The sequence below is a fragment of the Chlamydotis macqueenii genome, chromosome Z (assembly GCF_036417535.1).
Source record: "Chlamydotis macqueenii isolate bChlMac1 chromosome Z, bChlMac1.mat, whole genome shotgun sequence".
NCBI classification, from domain to species: domain Eukaryota; kingdom Metazoa; phylum Chordata; class Aves; order Otidiformes; family Otididae; genus Chlamydotis; species Chlamydotis macqueenii.
The window spans coordinates 46,901,791-46,923,131 of record NC_141593.1 but is presented as its reverse complement, the minus strand read 5'-3'; the positions used below and the strand labels follow the sequence as shown (position 1 = coordinate 46,923,131).

At 38.4% G+C, this 21,341-nt stretch overlaps 1 protein-coding gene across 1 annotated transcript; it reads left to right on the top strand.

Moving 5' to 3' along the window:
* Nucleotides 1-3,445: 3,445 nt before the first annotated feature.
* Nucleotides 3,446-20,175, top strand: DIRAS2 (DIRAS family GTPase 2). Its single transcript, XM_086770273.1, has 2 exons — nucleotides 3,446-3,707; nucleotides 16,425-20,175. Exon 2 carries the CDS (start codon nucleotides 16,445-16,447, stop codon nucleotides 17,042-17,044), a length of 600 nt encoding a protein of 199 aa, XP_086626399.1. The 5' UTR covers nucleotides 3,446-3,707; nucleotides 16,425-16,444; the 3' UTR covers nucleotides 17,045-20,175.
* Nucleotides 20,176-21,341: the final 1,166 nt, after the last annotated feature.

Genomic DNA, 21,341 nt, shown 5'->3' with positions numbered 1-21,341 from the left:
GTACAAATACAAAATACAGCCTTTGTGATAACCTGTCCTGTAGCTATAGTGATATCATATTCACAGAGTAGGAATCTAATTACTGCACCAAGAGCATTAATAGATTCACTGCTGACCATCAGCTCTCCGGGAAAAACACTGTTAATAATAATTTTTTCTTAAGATCAATCCCTAATGGACAAAACTACAGTTAATCTTCCTGAAAAATAAAAATAGTATGCCAAGTTATTTTGTAATGTCCCACATACTACTGATGATGACAACTCATTACCTGATTCTTGAGCACAAATCAGAAATACAGTATGAGAAGATAATAAAGTTTTATTATAGATTTATGGTGACTATTAGCCATTTTTAAGTATAGTTATAGGGAAGAACTAGATTTCTTTAAGACATTGCATAGCTAAGACAGTAGCTTTCCAAGTATGCAAGAGAAGAGAGATGTATTTTAGTGAGGGTGTGGTTTAGTGAAAGTGTTCCAGAGAAACAGATGTTAACAGGAGGAAAAACATCCCAGAAAAGATAAAACTGAGCTTAGCCCTTGCTCTCTGCTGGCTGCTCTTCACCAAGATTATGTTCTGCCTTGTAGAGAAAAAATGTTTACAGGTAAGCAACTGTTTTGCATCTTAAACTTTGACAGGAAAACTGAAGACTTTCTCATTTTTCCATGCCGTATGTGGGCCATGGATTGAGTTTTGACTCAGAAGCTGTACTTTTATTGCACATGCAGGTTTGTGCTAAATGTGCATCCAAGCTTTAGGCAACTCCTGTTTTGCTAACTAAGGAGATCTCTTGTTCCTTAAACACTATCTCTAGCTTGGGATGTAGCACAGAAACCTAACAATCATGTAGCTCACCTAAGACTTTTCTTTGTGAGGGAAGCTTGTAATAGAAATAGTCTCACGGGGCTTTGTGTCCTTGCCCTCTACATTTTCTTTTCCACTCATTAACATGTGAGGACACCGGTACGTATTTTGGAGTTGCAGAGTGGAGATCCTTGGTGCCCGTGAGAGAAGGGCAGTTCTTCACTGTGAACAGAGCCTGTTCCACTCTACCTCACATTAACATCAGAATTCAGAGCAATGCAACTTCCCTGCAGCTTAGGGCAGGGAAATCTTTACCGTGCTCTGCTGCTGCTGACCTGTGTGGGACTGACCCAGGTTTAAGTTCGTGGAATCTGCTGCTGGGACCACATGTGAATAATCTGTATTTATGTTGAGGCGAGGTGTGCGTGGGATTTTGGAAGCCTGCCTTGTCTGGCACACCTGAACAACCCCATTGAAAGTAGCAGCGTTACAGAACCATTGCTGAGGGAAGGAACTGCCATGCTAGTTTTCAGCATCCCGTACAAGTATACTGTGCTTCTGGTCAGAAAAATCTGATGGTAATTTTGATGGGAGAGAGTTCAGGTGGAAGACGTAGAACAGAACCTTGTATCTGTCAGTGCAGGTACATATCTGCGACCTGTAAATGAAAGATTTCCGTTCTCTGAACTCAACTGAACTGAATTACAATTGGCTATACTGATACTTGTAATTGAAATAAATAAAATTTTTGAAAGAATCAGGATTTTAAAAAGGTATGTTCTTAAAAGTTTGAATAGGGTTCAAGAATTAAAATCTCCCAGACTTGTACTATAAACTGAGTGAGTAAAAGTTGGGGCAACTCTCAACCAAAGCTCATCAGGTACTTCTACTCTTTTTTTAGGAAAATTAAAAGGCACATTTGCAATGAGGCCACACTTATAGAGGACTGAGATCTGTTACCTTAGAAAATTATGGAGAAGCCAGATTGTTTGTAACTAGAGAAGCACGTTATAGACTCTTGGAATAAGTGGAACCAGATTATGCACTCATGCTGCCATGGGGCAGTACCAGGAAAAACACAGGCTAAATCCTCATGTAATATTATAAACTCTATAGATTAAGCTCTACTGTGTTGCAGTTATTATAATACCTTGGCTTTTTGGTTTCGGGATACTAATTAACCAATACTGCAAGCACAGAGGATTAAGTTACTGCTAAGAAGTGGTTACAAAACCAAAGGCAGGGTTTTGCTGCCAGGCTGTAGGAGCAGGCCTGTGGCTGGGAGAAGCACATGGTTTGATCTACAGCTTGCTGCCCAGGAGCCTGTAGAAACAAGGGGGAGGAATAATCTGTACCAGAACCACACAGTAGTGCAAATTACTTCCTCGGGGCATATTGACCCGGTCATCATCTATTTAATATTTCATGAAGATGCACATGTGGAGGAGAAACCTTTTCATTTCTGTGTCCACCCGAAGTGTTAACATGATGAATGAATCTTTCGTAAAAACAAGCAAAACAAAGCTGTCCTTTACTGACAGTGGCATTTAACAAATCATACCAGCTGTTGGGAGCTAGCTGCATGACCCGTGCTTCTCTCAGCAGTCACAGCTAGCCTAGAAATTGAATACTTTCCACACCACTGTGCTGGTGCTGGGTGCCACCTCTCCTCCACAGGACAGCAATCTTCAGGATGATAACAGAACCCTTCGATGTCATCAACTTGACCCAGCTACGTGTTGCAAACTTAGAGAAACTATGCTGCTGCATACCCCTGCTAATAAGTTATGAATGTAGCATCTCCCTACACCTTCCCTGGAGATTCACAGGGGGATCTGGTAGTCAGACTTCCTCTCTGTAGTAGGAGTTCAGACAGCAGACCTCACTTGTAGTTTGGAAAGGAAAGCCCTTCTGAGTATTGCTAGGAGTTTAAAACTGAGACATTAGATCTTGACTTTGGATTTTTCACAAGAAAAAAAAAATCAGCATTAAAGGGGAAGAAAGCAAGGTACTTTCTTAATTTGTTTGCCCATAAAACTGAAGAATCCTCTTTTGCACCGCTGTCAGAAAAAAAAAAAAAAGTTTTATCTGTTTCAGCTAAGTGAGATTTTGAGGGGTTGTCAGACAAAATCTATATTTTTTTTATGGCATGTTATTCATACTTGATATCTATTGTGTTTTTTGTTAATAAATACTATACATAATGGATTAATTTCTCAGCTAGTACAAATCAGCACAGCTCCATTGATCTGAATAGGGTTATGCTGGTTTATATCCACTGGTGATTAGCCTAACGGAAGGCTTTGTAAGCTTTTCAAAGTTAAAGGAACAGGCTTGTTCCGTCTTTAGGTGCTGAAAGAAAGGGAGAGTTACAAACATTAGATTAATGTAAACTACAGCTTTAAATTATAAACTGCAGAATATTTGGAGGGCTTAAAGACTAATTGTAAAAATCTCCTACATTTGTGGAGAAAGCCAGAAGATTAGAGACTGTATACATGTACTTACACATACATACATATATTCCACAATTATGCAGTAGGTGGCAGTTAAAAGCCTAGAGGAGCTTTGCAGGCGCCATTTAGGCAGTGGTACCAGCAGAGGCTGGACTCAGTCCCTCCGAGAAAGCAGAAAGGAAGAGAGAGGCTGCGGTCGAGCCAGCAGAACCCTCGGGCACGGTCCGGGCTGCGGGAAGGAGGCGGGAGAGGAGCGGGGCCGCCGTTGCCCCCCGGCTCTGCCAGCGCCGGCGGCGGAGCCGAAGCCCCCTCCGTGAAGAGAAGGACAGCGTTTTGGGAGAGGAAACCCGGGGCAGAGAGGGTGAACAGCCGGTACCATGACAGGCAGAAGCTGAAGAGCACTCGGAGCTTTCTCTTCCAACACAGGTAAATCTTTTTCTCCATTGTTTTTCTACCTCACCTCGTACAGCAAACACAGCTTTGCTTTGGGATCAGAGGTCTTTATTGCCTTTGGCCAAAACCCACAGACCTCATCAGGCAAAATTTCCATGTAAGTCATCAGAGCTTTGCATGAGTAACGACTGCAAGATCTAATCTAAGCATATATCTTAAGTAGATGACACGGCATGCTATCAGCTGTGGCTGACAAGGAAGCCAAAAGCTGGTCACATGCGTGCTGATCAATCAGTTAAACAACATCATTTTTCTGTGTGCTGGGATGCCAGTAATGGCTTAGTAACCTTTTTTTTTAACAACTGTCGTTAAAACTCAATGTGCTGAATTTTGCCCCAGTTTCTACTACTGCTACTGTAGTGATTTAAGGAGAGATTAATTTTTTAGAAATGAAAGCGACATTTTAACCTATGTGATGAAAGAATACAAAAATGTTGGCTCTGAATAAATAACGCCAGGTGTTGCTCTCTTTGAAACAAATACAACTTTGCAGTGTTCCACTGACAGGTGGATAATATTTCATTTGCTTAGTAGATTGTGCCTCTCTCAATTGAACAAAAGAAAATAAATCATGACAGGCCATTCTCAAGTGTTTATGAGCGATGTGAATTCAGAGTTTATAATACTTCCTCTCTTGCTATCTTCCCTGTGAAATGTGGGATGCTCTGTGTGCTGCAGCACTCCATCACAGCTGGGTAAGCCCTGAATGGAGCAGCAAGATTTGATCTATTTTATTTTTAAAGCATTGTCTTGTTTTCATGAGTACCTAGTCATACATGAATACATGGATGCCTGTTTATAAAAGAACACGTGTAGGTATGTAATGTGCATCCTCATACCTTTCCATGCAAACAGAGCTGTTGCAACAGAGCTGTTGCAACTCTTACACCTTTGCTGGGGTTTACAGTTTGCTGTATGTAGAATATTTGCAGGTCTCATAATTTTTAATTCTGCGTCAGAGGGATATTTTGGCTTCCCCCATCACCTCCCCTCCCTTTTACTTTTTTGACTGATGAACTTCATTTGTGTTCTGGAGCTGCCTCCTGAGTTCCAGCTGTGCTTACTAAATGCAGTAGTGCTGAATTCTTGTAGAATGGCATCCATGTCATCATTGAGGGGCTATGAAATGTGTTATCCCTCCAGGTTTCATACTCACTCTTACACTGCGCACCACATTTCTGAGGTTTCTGCATGAAGAACTGTCCAAACATGGAACAAGTTCAATTACACAGCTGCAAATCAATGTCTTCATGGAACTGGGGGAATGATTGTGATGTACAGCCATTTATCTTCATTCCTGGGAAGAGAGAAGAAGGAATGGGTATAAATGGGCTGTGAATACACTTAGGCAGGAAGGTTTCAAACCATTAGAGCAGCAAGGTTTTGAAATTACCTTCTTGTTGAAGTAATAGAAATAAAAGGCTTTAAATGCTTTTCAGTTGGAACTTGAGGGAAGAGATTATGTGACATGATTGCTTGCAATGGCAAAGAATTGGATTTGATAATCCAGAAGGTCTCTTTCTGTACAAAATACCATTCTGACTTTTTATTGGAAGTTGCCTGCATTAAGAAGTCTCTTTGCAAGTGGGTCCAGGTCTTTGGAAACATAGTTTTCCACACATCTCACATCAGAGCTAAATAAAAGCATATTCTTCTTCTAGGTTATCCTGCACTGTTCTTTACACCAGTATGGCCGAACAGTAGACACATAGCTCTGATGGTCATCAGGCTGAATAATACTCCCTTCTCACTGTGCAGAGCATAGCTCTTTGGAAGATGACTGGAGTTCAGAGGCATGGCTCCCTCTGACCAAGTGGTCAAGATTATATTACACGGCACTGCAGTCTTTGTAGTACCAACAAAAATAGTGGATTATACATAAACTGACAATGCTGTTCCTGAAATCGTTAATAGTGCTGGTTCTATTTTCCTTTGAGGATCACTTGGTAAATGTCTTTTGTGCTAACCAACACATCTGTCCATGTAAATATCCCACTATCATGTACGAAAAAGCAAAGACTCACACTTCCGTTGTGACAGAGTGTGCACTATTACCTCAAACTCAGCTTATTTTAAAAACCTGCAATTAACAGTATTCTGTTTCAAAGATGCTCCTACAGAATGATTGCATTCAATTCTATATTCCGTTTTCCTCAACTTCTTTCTCTGTATAACCTGATGCTTTTCTTGCTGTTTTATGGTTTTGATTTCCATACTATATTGGATTGCTTTCAGTGTGCAGTGTACCTCAATAGCTATTCTGTAATATATAATAAGCTGCATTTCAATGTTCCAGCTCCCACACTGCATGTGAGTATCAGGCCATTTTTACTTATAAACTGAAACAGTATTCACTGTAGGAGATTTGGTTTGGTATGTAGGGCTGATTCCAAATGTTTGTTACTTTCCGCTTAATACTTTGTATTGCTAGGCCTAATTGAGAAATTTTCCATATTACATACAATAAGAAAAATGACAACTGTGTGAAACGTGAATACATAATGTTAGCAATATTACTTTCCCTTTTAAATGAACAATTTCCTTACATGTGTCAGGAAAAAAATAATTTGGAAAATTTTTTCCTTTTGTTATTTTTTACTTTCCACTCAAAGGTTTCTAAGTATCAATGAACAGATATTTTCACTGCATTCTTTTTGCTGCACTAAAATTAAAATGTGCACTATATTGTCTTATTTTAGTGTTGGAAAGGCAGTGGAAAAGTGACACTGAGTGACAATGCAACTGTACGTATGAATTGAAAAAAAACATACTTTATTTTACCTTTTTGAGAGAACAAACATTGATTTGTTTCCAACCACAAATAATTGATTGCTGTATAATTGTTGAGTATGAAAGGAAGACAAGACCAAAATATCAAAAAGGGTGTGTCAAGTCTGTGACAAGTGCACTTTTCTGCTCACATGGAGGTCAGAAGCATCTCCTCTAGAGCAAATAAATTTGAGTTGAATGTTAGACTTCTGTATCTGAGATGAAAATCAGTCTCTGATTTCTCTGACTGTGCAGGGCTGCAGTACCCTATGGCAGCCAAATTCAATCCCCCTCACCCTGACTGCAGGTAATGTAATTGGTTTTAGTTGAATCTGAATAAGTGTCAATTAAGTTATGACATGCTTTTCACATCCTCATTTAAAATATGTATATAGTAAAGCAGCCATATGAAAAAAGTAAATCCATTCCTGGACTGCAGATGTTTCTTTCCCAAAATGTCCAATAGTTCTGATTTAAAATTAATGGAAAGATAACAGAAGGAGATTTAGCCCCTTTTATTTATATTTATTTTTATATTTTTCACTGAACATCTAGACTGACAGTTTTTATCTGCTCTGAAAAAGTTGGTAATTTAAATAATTAAATATTATCTACCATCAATAGCTGTAAAGCCAACTAAAAAACATTAGTTTTCTCAATTTTTTTCACTCAAATATTAAAATGCTACCATGTGTTACTGTGGAAGTATTTTTTAATCTTCAGTATATAGTTTTTATGATTTTGTCTACTGCTACAAGGAAAACAAACATGAATCAAGAATAAACTGTTCTAAAGGCTAAACTGACCTTTCTTACTTCAGAAGAGAAAATACTGAAAGCTGGGGCAGTGATGAAGAACAGCATAAAATTGCTTTTCTGTTTAAAAAAAAATTTAAAAAAATGAATCAGTAAGGAAAGTATTCCATTTTGTAAAAGTCCTCAGATGCAGGTTTGCAAACTAATTCTTAAAGAAAATACACTTTAGAGTAAAAAGAAAAATAAATAAAATTTCCCCCCTAAATCAGCTTATGATAAATTACACATCATAGACAGCAAACAGCTTCCTCTGGACATTTTGAAACTCCTGTCATAAAGCTGTCATTCCTGTATCATACCCCACAGTTATACTTTAATTGCCAGTTTTCAACTTCCTGATTTGCAGACAATTTTCAGTGGAAGCACAGGCTGCTTACTAGTACCTGGAAGCTTATTGACAGTGGGATTGCATTACTTAATTACTCACCAGGGATCCTTCTGGGTCCTGAAACTGACTGCATTAACCTATTCACAAGTTATTGCCCAACAAACCAGTTGCAAAATGTATTATATTGGCTGGTAGGGCTTTTGAAGGACTTACCGTGCACAGCTAGCACAGTAAGATAGATACTGATACTTTCTGTTTAAGCCACATTGTTTTGAATGGTGTATTATTTGGGCTGTGTAAGAGTATGAGAAATGTTCCAGTGGTCACAATAGCAATAAAGCCATTGTTTCCAGCCCATCAAGGAAAAGGAGTGATAGGAGTTATATTAATAAGTCAGAAGCCCTTTAAATAAATTCTGCTTCTATAGAAGACTTGTGCAAATAGTTTCAAATTAACATGAAGGAATTGAGGAGTACAGTGGAAACGCAAAAGGGCCACTGATCTTTGTACACTTATCTCTGCTAAATCAAAACCAGCTTTCCGTGGACTCAAGGTTCTTCTTGAAAATACACAAATTTATATGGAACTAGCTTGTTATCTGTGCTGTGATTTTTATCATGAGTCTCACATTATATGGAATTTAACATCCAAAGCCTCTAAAGCCAAATGATTACTTGCGAAATTTTCCTTCTTGGTTTGGGTTTTTTTAGTGTTTCATATGTTCTAACTTTCTCCATTCAGGAAACCTTAAAAGTCACACCTTTTTCCATAAAAGGCAGAATAAAAAATCACCTATTTTGGCTAGTCAACATCTGGAGAAGCAGAAGTTCACTACAGCATGTAAAATCATAGTTAATTGCCAAAAAGAGTGTTCTGCTATTAAGAGACAGAAGGGCTGAAAGGTCAAACTGAATCTCTGATCCTGCATTTATACAAGTGAACACGTTCCAATTAATAAGCCCACTACTCTACCCAATGGCATAATGTCCTCCATGTTGAAAGCTGAATGTACAACATTGTAAGCTGATCTTTCAATTTTTATTTAGGTAAATTAAATCTATTGAAAACTGAGCAAAACCTACAGTATTTGGTCCGTTAAGGTGTGGAGAAAACTCAAAAAAATCAGTCCCATAGGGAGCTGAATAGAATGCTGTTATCTTGACATTTTTATTTCTATGCGTGAATGCACAAATACCTAACTACACATACGCAAAGTCTTCTAAGTTGTTTCTTACTGATTTTTTACTCTAAGCACTTAAAAGATTAAGACACTGGTTTACCAAAATGCTTGGATAGATAAATAAGAGTATCTCCATTTAAGCTAATGAAGTATCTAACACGCCTAAAGCAAAGCTTGAATTTAAACAGGAACTGAGTCATTAAATTCTCCTTTATAAATTTTAAGATTAGGCAATCTGCTAAATAGAAAGTGACAGCCAGTAGGACACCTGTCCACTCTGGGTAAACGTAGTGTATTATTGCTGTTTCTGCATGAAAGGAAGTTTTTTTTTTTCAAAAAAAAAGTGTGTTCAATGACATTGGATCTTGGTTTACGGTAATGGTTCAATTAGTACATACTTGTTACTCAAGAGTTACTTCTAAAAGCTCTTGGGCAACAACACAGCAAATCATTTACATGTACTCCTAATTCTAAAGCTCTTTGTTGGATCAGGTCCAGCACCTTCTGCATTTTCTGCACATGAGCCCTCATCAGAGAAGGGAATCAACAGACCCTTCTGCATCCTTCAGTCTTCTATCACCAATCCTGTCTCCTTCTTCAACATGTAATACCACTTTGGTTAAATCTAGTTTCAGAAACCCATGCTACTTATGTCCCTATAGAAAAGTAATCTAATTATCTCCTCTTTCTTTTTCCAGTTCTTTCTTGCCTAGAGAAACAATATCTGCCACAATCTCTACTGGCCATATCTTAGGCCAACAGCTAGTAAAGATTTTTCTTACTGTGACAACTATGTGTTCGGGTTTTTTTTTTACCAAGATATTCAGTTCATGTAATAATTTATAGGGCTTCAAACAATTTTGAAAGGCATTATTTTGGGAATGAGATTTTCAACATTGGTATGTTGATAATATGACAATTTGCTAAAGTAGAGCACAGCATCTGTGTTCACAGAACTGTAAGGGGCTGGATTCTACCTTATTTACATACAGATGTTCTTAGGACAGTATTCTACTTCTGTAAATACAGAACAAAACTGTGACAAATGATTCTGAAAGACTTTTGTCTTTTCTATTACTCTTCTATGTTAGACCAGCAGTATGAAGGGAATCTGCAAAATCTCTCAGAGAACCTCTCTGAAAAATTGATATCCTGGCTTAATACCTAGACCATATCTGTATTGTAACATATGGATTTGTAATGTAGTGAAGAATCTGTCCCAAAATGCAAGAAACACTTTAGCCAACATTGAAAAAATGAAATAATTTTTATTTTTCTCCCCTTTTCCTTTTTTAGATATTTGAAAGCAAATGCTATGATCACCTAGGCTAAGCTATCCCAAAGCACACACTTTGTTTGCTGGCATCCTGGTCATGCAAAGCAGTTTTAGCTTTCTACTCTGTCTTAGTCTCATACAGTTTTGTACAGGCTAAGCCACTACTTTCATTTCACTACTTTCATTTCATTTCATTTCAGAAAATTTGAAATTAATAATTTTCTATGCAAATGCAAACAATGCAAACATTGTAGAGAGTCTAGCTCTAAAATGGAAACTGTTTCAGTCCAAACAAACTGAATTTGTATCTTGAATTTATGCTTCCTATAAATACATTGAATAAGAACATCTGATTTTGTCTCTTGCTTTCAGAAGATCAAGTAAATATTACAAAAGGGAGAGCATGTCTGAGATACCAACAGGTTTATGACAGGTAACTTTTTTTTTTTCTCCCATAGAAGATGCCATTTTCTCTGTAACTCAGTCTGGTCTGCTTCCTTCTGGCTGATGCTACAAATATTAAGTTGATATTGCTTTTCTCTCAAACTGTAGTTGAGAACAACTCACTGTCATTTTCTGCCATGACCTATTATGCCATCCAATTTTTGCATTGTCTCTGAAAATAAATCTGGAACCTCAGAATCCTCTGTTCATTCTGATATTTTTGGTAACACAATAACTTCTACACAGATCTTAAAGTTTGATTATTAAATTGCTTTCAATGTCTAATAGTTGAATGCTGTTTGGCCGACGTGACTTATTATACTGAAAAATGCCCATGTCATTTCTAACTGCTGCATCTACATTGACCTGCTAAAAATCACTGATTTTCTTAATCTTTTCTCCACTGTAAACAACCTTTATACCATGAGTGCTATATATGCAGACTTTAGAAACAATGTTCAATTAGACGTCAATTAAGCCCGGATTAAAAAAACAGATGAGAAGAATGTACGTAATGTAAACACTGAGGAACTTTGCTGAAATGGGACCTACATGTCATGTAAACAGAGCCCATCTTCCTTTTCATGAGAACAGTACTTTACATGACACTAACTCAGCTTTCTTTCAGTAAACTAGTATATTAGTGCTTCGCCATTCAGTGTCTGAAATCTTGAAGCAGATTTAACCTTCACGGATCATGCAGTGTTGCTGTTATTTTGAAATAGCGTTCTTCACCATCCTCCAGTGTTAACTGAAATCAATGTGACCAATTGCATAAACTTTGGTCTTGGAGGGACTCCTATCAGGAGCTTTTAGACTAATGCAAAACCCAAGCTATTACTATGAAACAACAGCAAGACTGGTGCTGGAATCTGGGAAGTTTCTGGAAACAACTAATTTAACTAATTATCAGCATTTCAACAGCAACAGCATAATCACCTTTCTAAAGCAGTTAGATGCTTTTCAGAGAGCATCTAACTCTGGTGGAACAGCAGCAGGCAAAGAATTCTTCTTATGAATGAAAAAAGATACTTTGCTCAAACTGCACTGGAGACTGTGAAAAAACCTAGAGAAGTCTTAGGTCAAATGGCTTAATGATCTCTGTCACTGTGTAAATACCTGAGCAAAATACAGTCAATTGCTCGCTTTGAATCATACTTCATGCTGTTATGTGAATGACTTTTTTGCATTTCAAGACTTTCTGGTGTAGGGAGAACTTATGATCCAAAATATCTGACACATGTCCCTATATTTTTGGCTTATAAAGGAATCTAAATATTCAAGTAGATTAATTTTCAGAAGTTATTTTTCACCTTCCCATTACTTTTTGCGCATTATTGCATATGTTATTCATGGCTTAAATATAAAGAGGCCAGTCATAACTACAATTGATAGAAAAGTCAGGCAATAAAACATGATTCAAAGTAGGAGATAACTGTGGAGATCCAGTGGCTAAATATAGGATCAGTGACATCGATTTAGTAAATGCTAACATACCCACATGTAATTAGTCACTCAAAGAATATTAAGAGTTTGAACTTTCAGGTGCATAATCTGTAATGCAAGGTATATTGTTTAAACATTTTAAAATGTATATTTTTGTTATCATTATATAACAAAATAACTGATGTTTTATGAAAATTACCTAGTCCTTAAACTCGATCCTCTTGTCAGAATAATCCTTCAGTTCTGGTGTGTCAGAAACAGCTGACCAACAGAATGCAGACCAACATAAATGTATGTAGTTGAATTTGAACAGGAGGCAGCCTTTTGCCCCAGCAAATAGCCCATCGAGCTCACCCACAGCAACTGAGCTACAGAAACTCGAGCTTTGTGTTAACATAGCATCTGCAGAAAACAGAGCTAAGTCAGCAGAGGTATGTGGAGACTTACTAACTTGCTGAACTTTACAACCAAACAATTAATAAATGAAGGGTGTAGATGTATGTTATATGAAGTACTTTGCCTTTTTAAATGAGGACAGTTTTGTTAAACCTGACATTTCAGAGGATGATAGTAAATTTTCCCTGATGTAGTTTGTGAAAGTAAAAAAGGCAGCAAATGAGGCTTTATTACACACAAACTCCAGAATAAGTAATTTCTAAAGTGTAAAAAGCAACTGCTGTTTTTTTCTGTGCAGATTATGAAACAGACAGATTCTCAAAGTGTTAATCAGAGAGGCTGTTGTAGATCTGAAAATTCAGACTTTTTAAAGCTAATTTTTCCATACTGACATTGGCTAGAATATTGAGAGCTGATGAAACAATGTTGTATTTAATTTTGTCCTGTTGTGTGTTTTAGTTAACATATTTTAAGAAAAAGAGAAACCAATACACTAGTAGGGTGATATGAAAAGCATTAACAAATGCTCAATTGGGTGCAAGTGCACCACAGTCACACAAAATTATTTTCACTGCAGGAGAATTTCTGACCAGATCCACAAAGAGAATACAACCACATCATAAAAATTACTTAGGGAAGCCTTTCTCCAGTGTGACTAAAAAGCCTTGCATGAGCTTTTTGGGTTTTTTACTCCCAGCTCCTGAGAGGACAAAAAAAAAAAAAAAAAAAAAAAGCTATATTGTTTATCTTGGTAAAACTGTGGATATTTACGACTAACAAACCTGCATATGGGACAGAGTAAACAGCAATTGAGGTTGCTGCTCCTTTGCAGCCACTCGGGCTGGGGAGCAGCTCCATGGAGAAAGCCCTGAGGCCATGGTGGACAGCGGAGCTGGACATGGCCAGCAGTGGCCCTGGCTGCAAGGAAGGCTTACCATGTCCTGGGCTGTATGAACAGGAGCACGGCCAGTCGGTTGAGGTGGGTGACAGTCTCCCTCTGCTCAGCACTCATGAGATAACGGCTATGTGGCTTGTCTGGTTTTGCCACCCCCAGTAGAGGAGACATGTCAATAAACCGGAGTACGTTCAGATGAGGGCACTGCGGTGCCCAGGGATGCAGCACTGTCCTGCCCTGTGGGCTGAGGGAGAAGGGCTGGTTCAGGCTGGAGAAGGCACAGTTTGGGAGGCACCAAACAGCAGCCCCCCAAAATCTACAGGAAAGCCACCCAGGAGGTGGAGTCAAACTCTTCATAGTAATGGACAGTGGGAGGAGGAGAGACAACAGGTGTGAGTTGAAACACAAGTAGTTCAGATTAGATGTAAGGGGAAAGAATCACACTGAGGGTAATTTATCAGTGGATAAGGTTGCCCAGAGAGGCTGTGGGAAATGTTGGAGGTTTTCAGACCCTGATAGGACAGAACAATCGGTCTGGTCTCACGACTACCCTGCTGTGATCAGCAGGCTAGACCAGAGACCTCTTCAGGTCCCTTCCAGCCTGAATTATCCTGTGGTTCTGTGGTCATTTCTAAAGACAGCCTGCAAAATCTCCCTTTGCAGTCAGTGTGCTCTTCTTACCACTGTAATGTTTTCCTATTGTCTAATGTGAATCTCTCCTACAATGTAAGCCGATTAATTGCAGTTTTTTGCACTACAAATATACACTCTCCCTCTTTGCAACAGCTTACTGTGTATTTGAAGACTGTTACCATGCCATTTCATGTTCCCTTAGAAGCTTTTCAGACACTTACTACTTCATGCTATTAAGTGCCAGATTTCAATTTGTTCTAATTTTTAGGCAACGATATATGCCAGGTTTTTTTTTATTTCTGAGTATGCTTAAAGCATGAAGTTTAATGTAGCAGAATTACACTCAGCCAGCTTTCAAAGTTTTATTTCCCTTCTCTGCATTTTGCTGATTTTCATAGTAAAAATTTTCATAGACCATTTTTCCTCATAATCTCATAATTCCTAGGCTACATATTATCTGATTGTGCAACGCTTAAGGTGCTTCTGAGGTGAAATAGACATGTTTTTCTTGCCATTTTATTCACAAAAATTATTAAACTATAATTCTTATGGTAGCTCATTCCCTGCAGTCACCCATGACTCTAAGCTCTACGACTGTTCTGAATGTGCATGTTTGCAGCTGTTTGGTACAAGTTTATTCTCAGTGGAACAATGTCCTGCTAGCTTCCTCTCTTCTCATTTCATGCTAGCTACTTTGGTTTTCTTTGTTTTCTCAAAGCCCATTTTCTTGGAGGCTTTTCTGTCTCATACAAACACGTATACCAGCGTTTTCTGAGACTACTCTTCTTTCTGTTCCTTGAATTCTGCTGTCAGAGAGGAACAATTTTGCTTCACTGCCTCAGGCTGAACACTCTTATTTATCTTTAATCTTTGCTATATTTAAACAGGTCTTTGAGACTGACAGGGACTGGTATAGGAGAAATGGACAGGGCGAAACTTCTGCCTGAAGCCAGACTGGGTAGGCAGAGCTGTGACAACTCTCCACTTTGCCTGAGGGTCAGCATCCTCTGTTGCACTGGTTGTTCTGACTGTGGTGTGGCAGATGAGGAAGTATGACCCATTCATCCAACACATTATGTAAAGATGGATGTTTTCAGCTTACTCTGACTTTAGAATTAGTACAGAATAGGATGCCTTGGATAAGAAGGGTAACAAAATCAGGGTATGCTTGAACGCCAAAATGAAGACAATCAGTATGGGTAGCCATAGCTTTAATCTAACTGGTACAGGCCGTGAGAGCATTAAAGATGCAGAAGAACAAAATTCAGTCTGGTGGGGCAACTGAGATAAGGTCATGGGGGCTCCACTGACATCCATACCTCTACAGCAACACTACTCCCCGTGTTAAACAGGTAAAGGGTAGCTTAAAGTCCTGCCCCATAATGCAATTACTTCTGCTACAGTGAAGAAATAGCTTGATGGCTTTCATTGTTCACTAAGAAATCCCTTTGGGTTGTTCTGGATTAACTGCTACCCAGGCAACATTACAACAGGTAAATTAAATCATCAGGCACCATTAGGGCACTTGGACAAGGTTCCCTATTATATTAGCCCATTTTCCTAAGAACAAATTGCAAATTTATGCTGTAAATTTTGCAGTTTGTTCCACATGTACTTTTTATATACCTAGCTTTGGTCTGAAAAGTAACAATATCCTAGACTTTTTAACTTTTAGGGTTCAATTTTTTAGTGCTTTTTTTTTTTTTTGCTTAAATCTCACTAAATATATAAGAAAAAGACTTGTACATGCTGTGTACCTAATGAGCTGCTACTGATGGGAAGACAAATGCATCATCACATTGATTTCAGTGAATTCTAAAACAACTACAACTTGCAACCCTCTGAAAGCTTTACTGTTGCTGTTATTTGATAATGATGACAGTATCTGTGGTCCTACTCTTTACAGACAGGTTTTGTAAAGGGAAACTGACTTCAGAGATCATAGAGTTTTGTGACCTTTCCTGAATAAGCTATGAATATGTCTTAGATCTCACTCAGGAGTATTGTCCAGTTGTAGCAGAGATAAGTTCCCTAACTACTGAAAAGATGGCATGTTTGGAGTAATTGGCTGTGATACATGTGTATACCAGTGTGTTTCAACAATGATTTGAGGAGATTTGTTTTAGACACAGAGGAGTATAGTTTGTCCAGACCATGGCCTTGCTGAAATACTATTTCCCAGATGGAACTTTTTATTTCTGGGAATATTAGTCCAATAGGAAGAGTACTTAAACTCACAATGTTCATTTAAAACAAGTCATAAGTGATGAAGGTGGTCTTTTGTTACTAGTCCAGGCTGGATTGCAAATCCTAAATTTATTACTGAAAAAAATCATTCTGTAACGCACAGAAGTCTTAAGTTTCTGTGCAAGTCTTCCTAACTTATTACAACCAGTATGCCATCACTTACATCACATTCATTGCTCTCATTGGGAAAGATATCACAAAGTGCACTCTCTATGAGTACATGTATTAATGTCTGTCTTGTTTTTGTCATTTTCTTTCCTAGATTTTTCCCTCTACTGAGCAACAGACACACTGAGAAACATGCCTGAGCAAAGCAATGATTACAGGGTTGTTGTGTTTGGAGCTGGAGGAGTGGGCAAAAGTTCTTTGGTCTTGAGATTTGTGAAGGGCACTTTCAGAGAGAGCTACATCCCTACCATTGAAGACACCTATCGGCAGGTGATCAGCTGTGATAAGAGCATATGCACTTTGCAGATAACTGATACTACAGGGAGCCATCAGTTTCCAGCCATGCAACGTCTTTCTATTTCTAAAGGACATGCTTTCATTTTGGTTTATTCTATCACCAGCCGACAGTCCTTGGAGGAGCTCAAACCAATCTATGAACAAATATGTCAGATAAAAGGAGATGTAGAAAGCATTCCAATAATGCTAGTGGGGAACAAAAATGATGAGAACCAAAATCGAGAGGTGGACAGCAGTGAAGGAGAAGCCTTGGCTAAGAAGTGGAAATGTGCCTTCATGGAGACCTCTGCCAAGCTGAACCACAACGTGAAAGAGTTATTCCAAGAACTGCTAAACCTAGAGAAACGCAGGACTGTGAGTTTACAAATTGATGGCAAAAAAAGCAAGCAGCAGAAAAGGAAAGAGAAGCTGAAAGGCAAATGTGTGATGATGTAAAATTGCACTGTCAAGAGTCAATCGTGCAGTCTCACCTGTCTGACAATACCCATGTAAAACCTACAGACAGCAAACAACCATAGAAGACCCTATTTATTAGTTTCTGTTTTGAAATAAATATTTGGAATTTGAAAAAAATTAATTACTATGGTTACTATGAAAAAAGCCAATGATTAAAAAATAATGTACTCTAGCTATCAGTGAAAAAAGTCAGGAAGTAAAAGAAAGATTGGCCAGGATATCTAATTTTATAATTTACAGAAAAGAAGAAATTTCATCCTTAGCATAATGTGGAAGATTTGGGAAGTCAACTTCATTTTATTTGTGTTTGCATATAACTGCAAGAGAAGGCAATATATAATGTTAGAATAAAAACAAAGAAATGTCCGTGAAGAAACCTAGAATGTATAAATGCATGCTGGATGATGTCATCATGCCCTTTAAGAATGCTGTGGACAAACAATTCTGTGCAATTTTCATTACTGACTAGTGGGGGAGTGTGCATAAGGTAGCCTCAGTTCTGTGAAGTAAACAAACTGTTTCACACTAAATGGAAGTGTCGGGGTAGCACAGTTAAAAGGAACAGATATTCTTTCTACCCTCCAGCATGAGATTTCTTTCTAGTATGATACAGTGTTTGAACTGAAGGATGAGGAAAAGCCAGCCCATGAGAGAGAGATGGAGATCATCTTTTCTGGACCCATGGCTTCAAGAATGACCTGTGCTTCTGGCCCCAGTATATTTCAGATGAGCAGATGTTTGACAGTGGAGAATGTCAGATTGTATAAAACTCGTGTACATATACGAAGAGAACGCTTCCCCAGGGAGGACTGGCTGGGGAGGCAGCTGCGGAAGCCTCTATGGGAAAGGCTCAGTTCCAATGCTGCTGATGGTTAACTGAACACATGGTGGCATTAGTGAATGAAAGGAAAGTCTGTTCCACTGGTGGTACCCTTGGAGAGGAGTCACTGTACTGTACAAAGTTTTTATTAACAGATTAGCTGAGTGAAACTTCTTTACATTACTGTATTCCAATTAGAATTATTTTGCGTTCAGGCACTACTAGATCTATTGCCTTTATATTGTCTGAAGGGTTTTATATGTACTGTTTAAACTCATCATTTGAACTGCTGTGACTATAGAACCAAATCCCGTATCTAGAGTTAGGGCCCACAAAAGTCTCTAAGAGAAGATTTGCTGGGAAAAGTACTGCAGGATTTGGCATATTAAGGGTTGCAGTTAGCACGGTGTTACAATGCAATGCAAAGTTCAGAATAGAAAAAAAAATGGTTTAAACCACTCTGTCAGGGGAAATCGCTCTTCTCACAACCTTTGGAAGGGGAAAAAGTGTAGAAAATGTGAGCTTTTCTGGATCTCTCTCCAAAGCTTTTTTTAAAAACTAGTATGAATGAGCAATGTATGTATCCTACTAACTACGAAACCCATCTAAGATAAAAGAAGCACATACATTTTTTAAAGGACACATCAAAATTGTATAAGCTACAATTTGCACCTTAGGAACTGCTTTGAAATAATAGAAAAAAACCACCATATTTTTGGTAAGTGTTTATGTCAAAATCATACTATGGGAAAATGCAGTCAAGTGGTAGTATTATTAGTATGCATGCTGTTGCGTTATAAATGTCTTCTAGGAGCTGTTCAAATGCAGTATTTTAATTAAAAATTGTTACCTTACTGCTCTCAGAGCTATTGCTTGCTTACCTTCCTCTTTCCAAACAGAAGTGCAGATATTTCAAAAGCAGGGTGAGAGTATACATGTCCTTGAGCAAGAATTGCTATTGGCACTGTGTAAAAAGGAGCACAACTTTTGTCATTAATTCAGAAGAAATTCTGGCACCATTAAAATCAAGCATGAAACTCCTACTAATTTCAAAGAAGATAGAATTCTGTGTGTTTACTTCATTACACTAGAAGATAAAATTGGAGAGACCATGAAAAAAAGATAAGGCTCTTCCTTACTACTAAATTCCTGGCTCTTACATGATGCTTTTTCTCCATAAATCTTAAAGCACTTTACAAAAAGAACAGCAGTATTATCTTAACTTCGCAGGTGGAAAAACTGAGGCATGAAGAGAGGAAGCATAGGTTACCCATCAGGCCAGTGGCAGATCCAGGAACAAAAGTAGATCTCAGTCTCCGTCCAGTGCTCACTCTGTGTTTGGTCAGACTGCCTCTTTACATTCTTAAATAGCTTCTAAAACACATAAAGGAGCCTAGTATGGCTTATATGGCTAAGTGCATCTTTTTCTTGTCAATCTGTCAATAGATCAAACAGTATTTCCAGATCAGGGATGCAAAACATTTAAAAGCACTATGTTTAGTAATACTTTTATACATGTTTATACATCTACTCTGTAAGCGAATGGCTGATGATACTCATCTTCTAAGCATTGGAGTAGTCTAATGAAAGTAGAAAATTAAAACAATGATCACAGTTGAGGAGTAATGGATCAGATATGGAGGTCAGCAGTACAAAGGTCCCCTGCTGACGCTAACATGCTGGTGCCAAAGGTCATCATGCTTGGCACATGCCTAAGCAGCCAGCATAGAATGATGATAGAAAAGAACAAAGGCGATATAAAGACAAAAATCATTTTAACATTATTGTTCAACTACAGGAATTATTTACGTAGTAAAGAATATTGCAGAAGTAGAATATAGGGTATCTGAATTAGAATCAAAAGGTTATGACAGCAAGGATGTTACAGACTGAAATTTGGCCCTGGAGTTTTTTTGAATGCGTATCATAGCAAGAAAAGAGTAATTGTGTGGCAAAGGTGGAAATAAAACAAGTAGCTGCTAGTTATTAGGCTTCAGGACCTTTAATCCTCATTGATTCCTCACTTGCTACATAATAAGCCATGAATTATGTAATCAACTTTCATGTATCAAAGCAAGGCCAGTACCAAAGCAATGTTACCCATGGACCACATACTCAAAAGAGAAGATATTTTATACCCTTGCTTTTCATCATAGTTTATACTACTAGATTTTACGTGTCTTACGTACTTGTGAGCTGGTTTAAAACATTTGTTTTGCCATTACTTATATATATATATTTTTAATAGAGGGAAAAAAATGAAATGTAAATAAAGAAAATATACAGCTTCGTTACATTTTGTGTTTTCTTTGGGAATGTGATGTCAGTATAATTAAGTCTTTAAAATGTACAGAAAATATGTGACATATTTAAAACATGTAAGATCTACAGTGAATTTTAGCACCCAGAGAACATGATCTAGACAAATGACTCTTTTCAATGCATGACTTTTATATGCATATATGAAATATTAATATATATAGTTATCACAAAAATGTGATGTTGCGATTTCATTAGCAAATATTTTATGCAAAAACTCTGGATATTAAGTAATTTGTGCCTACAAGTTTCTATGTTCCTGATGATGTTCTGAACATGCAAAATAAAGTTTTAAATGGAAACAAAAGTTTGGAAGAAGCCTTGTTGGTGCCTGCATTGTATTTGTTTCACAAGTGTATCAAGTATGTATTTTTTTAAACTTGTAAAGGCAATTCTCTAAATCAAAATAGATTCTTATCTGTGTCGTGGTTTAGCCCCACTCAGGGCCAGACTACACAGTCTCTCACTCCCCCCACCCTCCAAGGGAACAGGGAGAGATAATATAAGAAAAAAGGCTCAAGGTTTGAGATAAGGACAGGGAGAGATCCTTAAAATTACTGTTACGGGCAGAACAGACTGAACTTGGGGAAAACTATTTTGTTTATTATTAAAACCAAAGGAGGATAATGAGAAAGAGAAGAAGATAACTCCCCCTCACCCCTCCCTCTTCCCTGGCTTAACATTATCTCTACCACCTTCCCCCCAGGCGGCACAGGGAGGAAGAGGGAATGGGCATTATGGTTCGTCCATCATACGTTGTTTTACGCCTCTGCTTCATTGTCAGGGGAAGAACTCCTCACATTCCTCCCCTGCTCCAGTGTGAGGTACCTCCCATGGGCCACAGTCCTTTGTGAACCTGCTCTGGTGTGGGTCATTTCTTCCACAGGGTGCCGTCCCTCCAGAACAGGTGCCCCAGCGCAGGCCTTCCAGGGGCCACAGCCTCCTTCAGGCATCCACCTGCCCCTGCGTGGGGTCCTCCACCGGCTGCAGGTGGATCTCTGCTCCTCCGTGGGCCTCCATGGGCTGCAGGGGGACAGCCTGCTTCACCATGGGCTGCACCACGGCCTGCAGGGGAATCTCTGCCAGGAGCAGCATTACTTCTGCTCCTTCTTCACTGACCTTGGTGTCTGCAGCTGT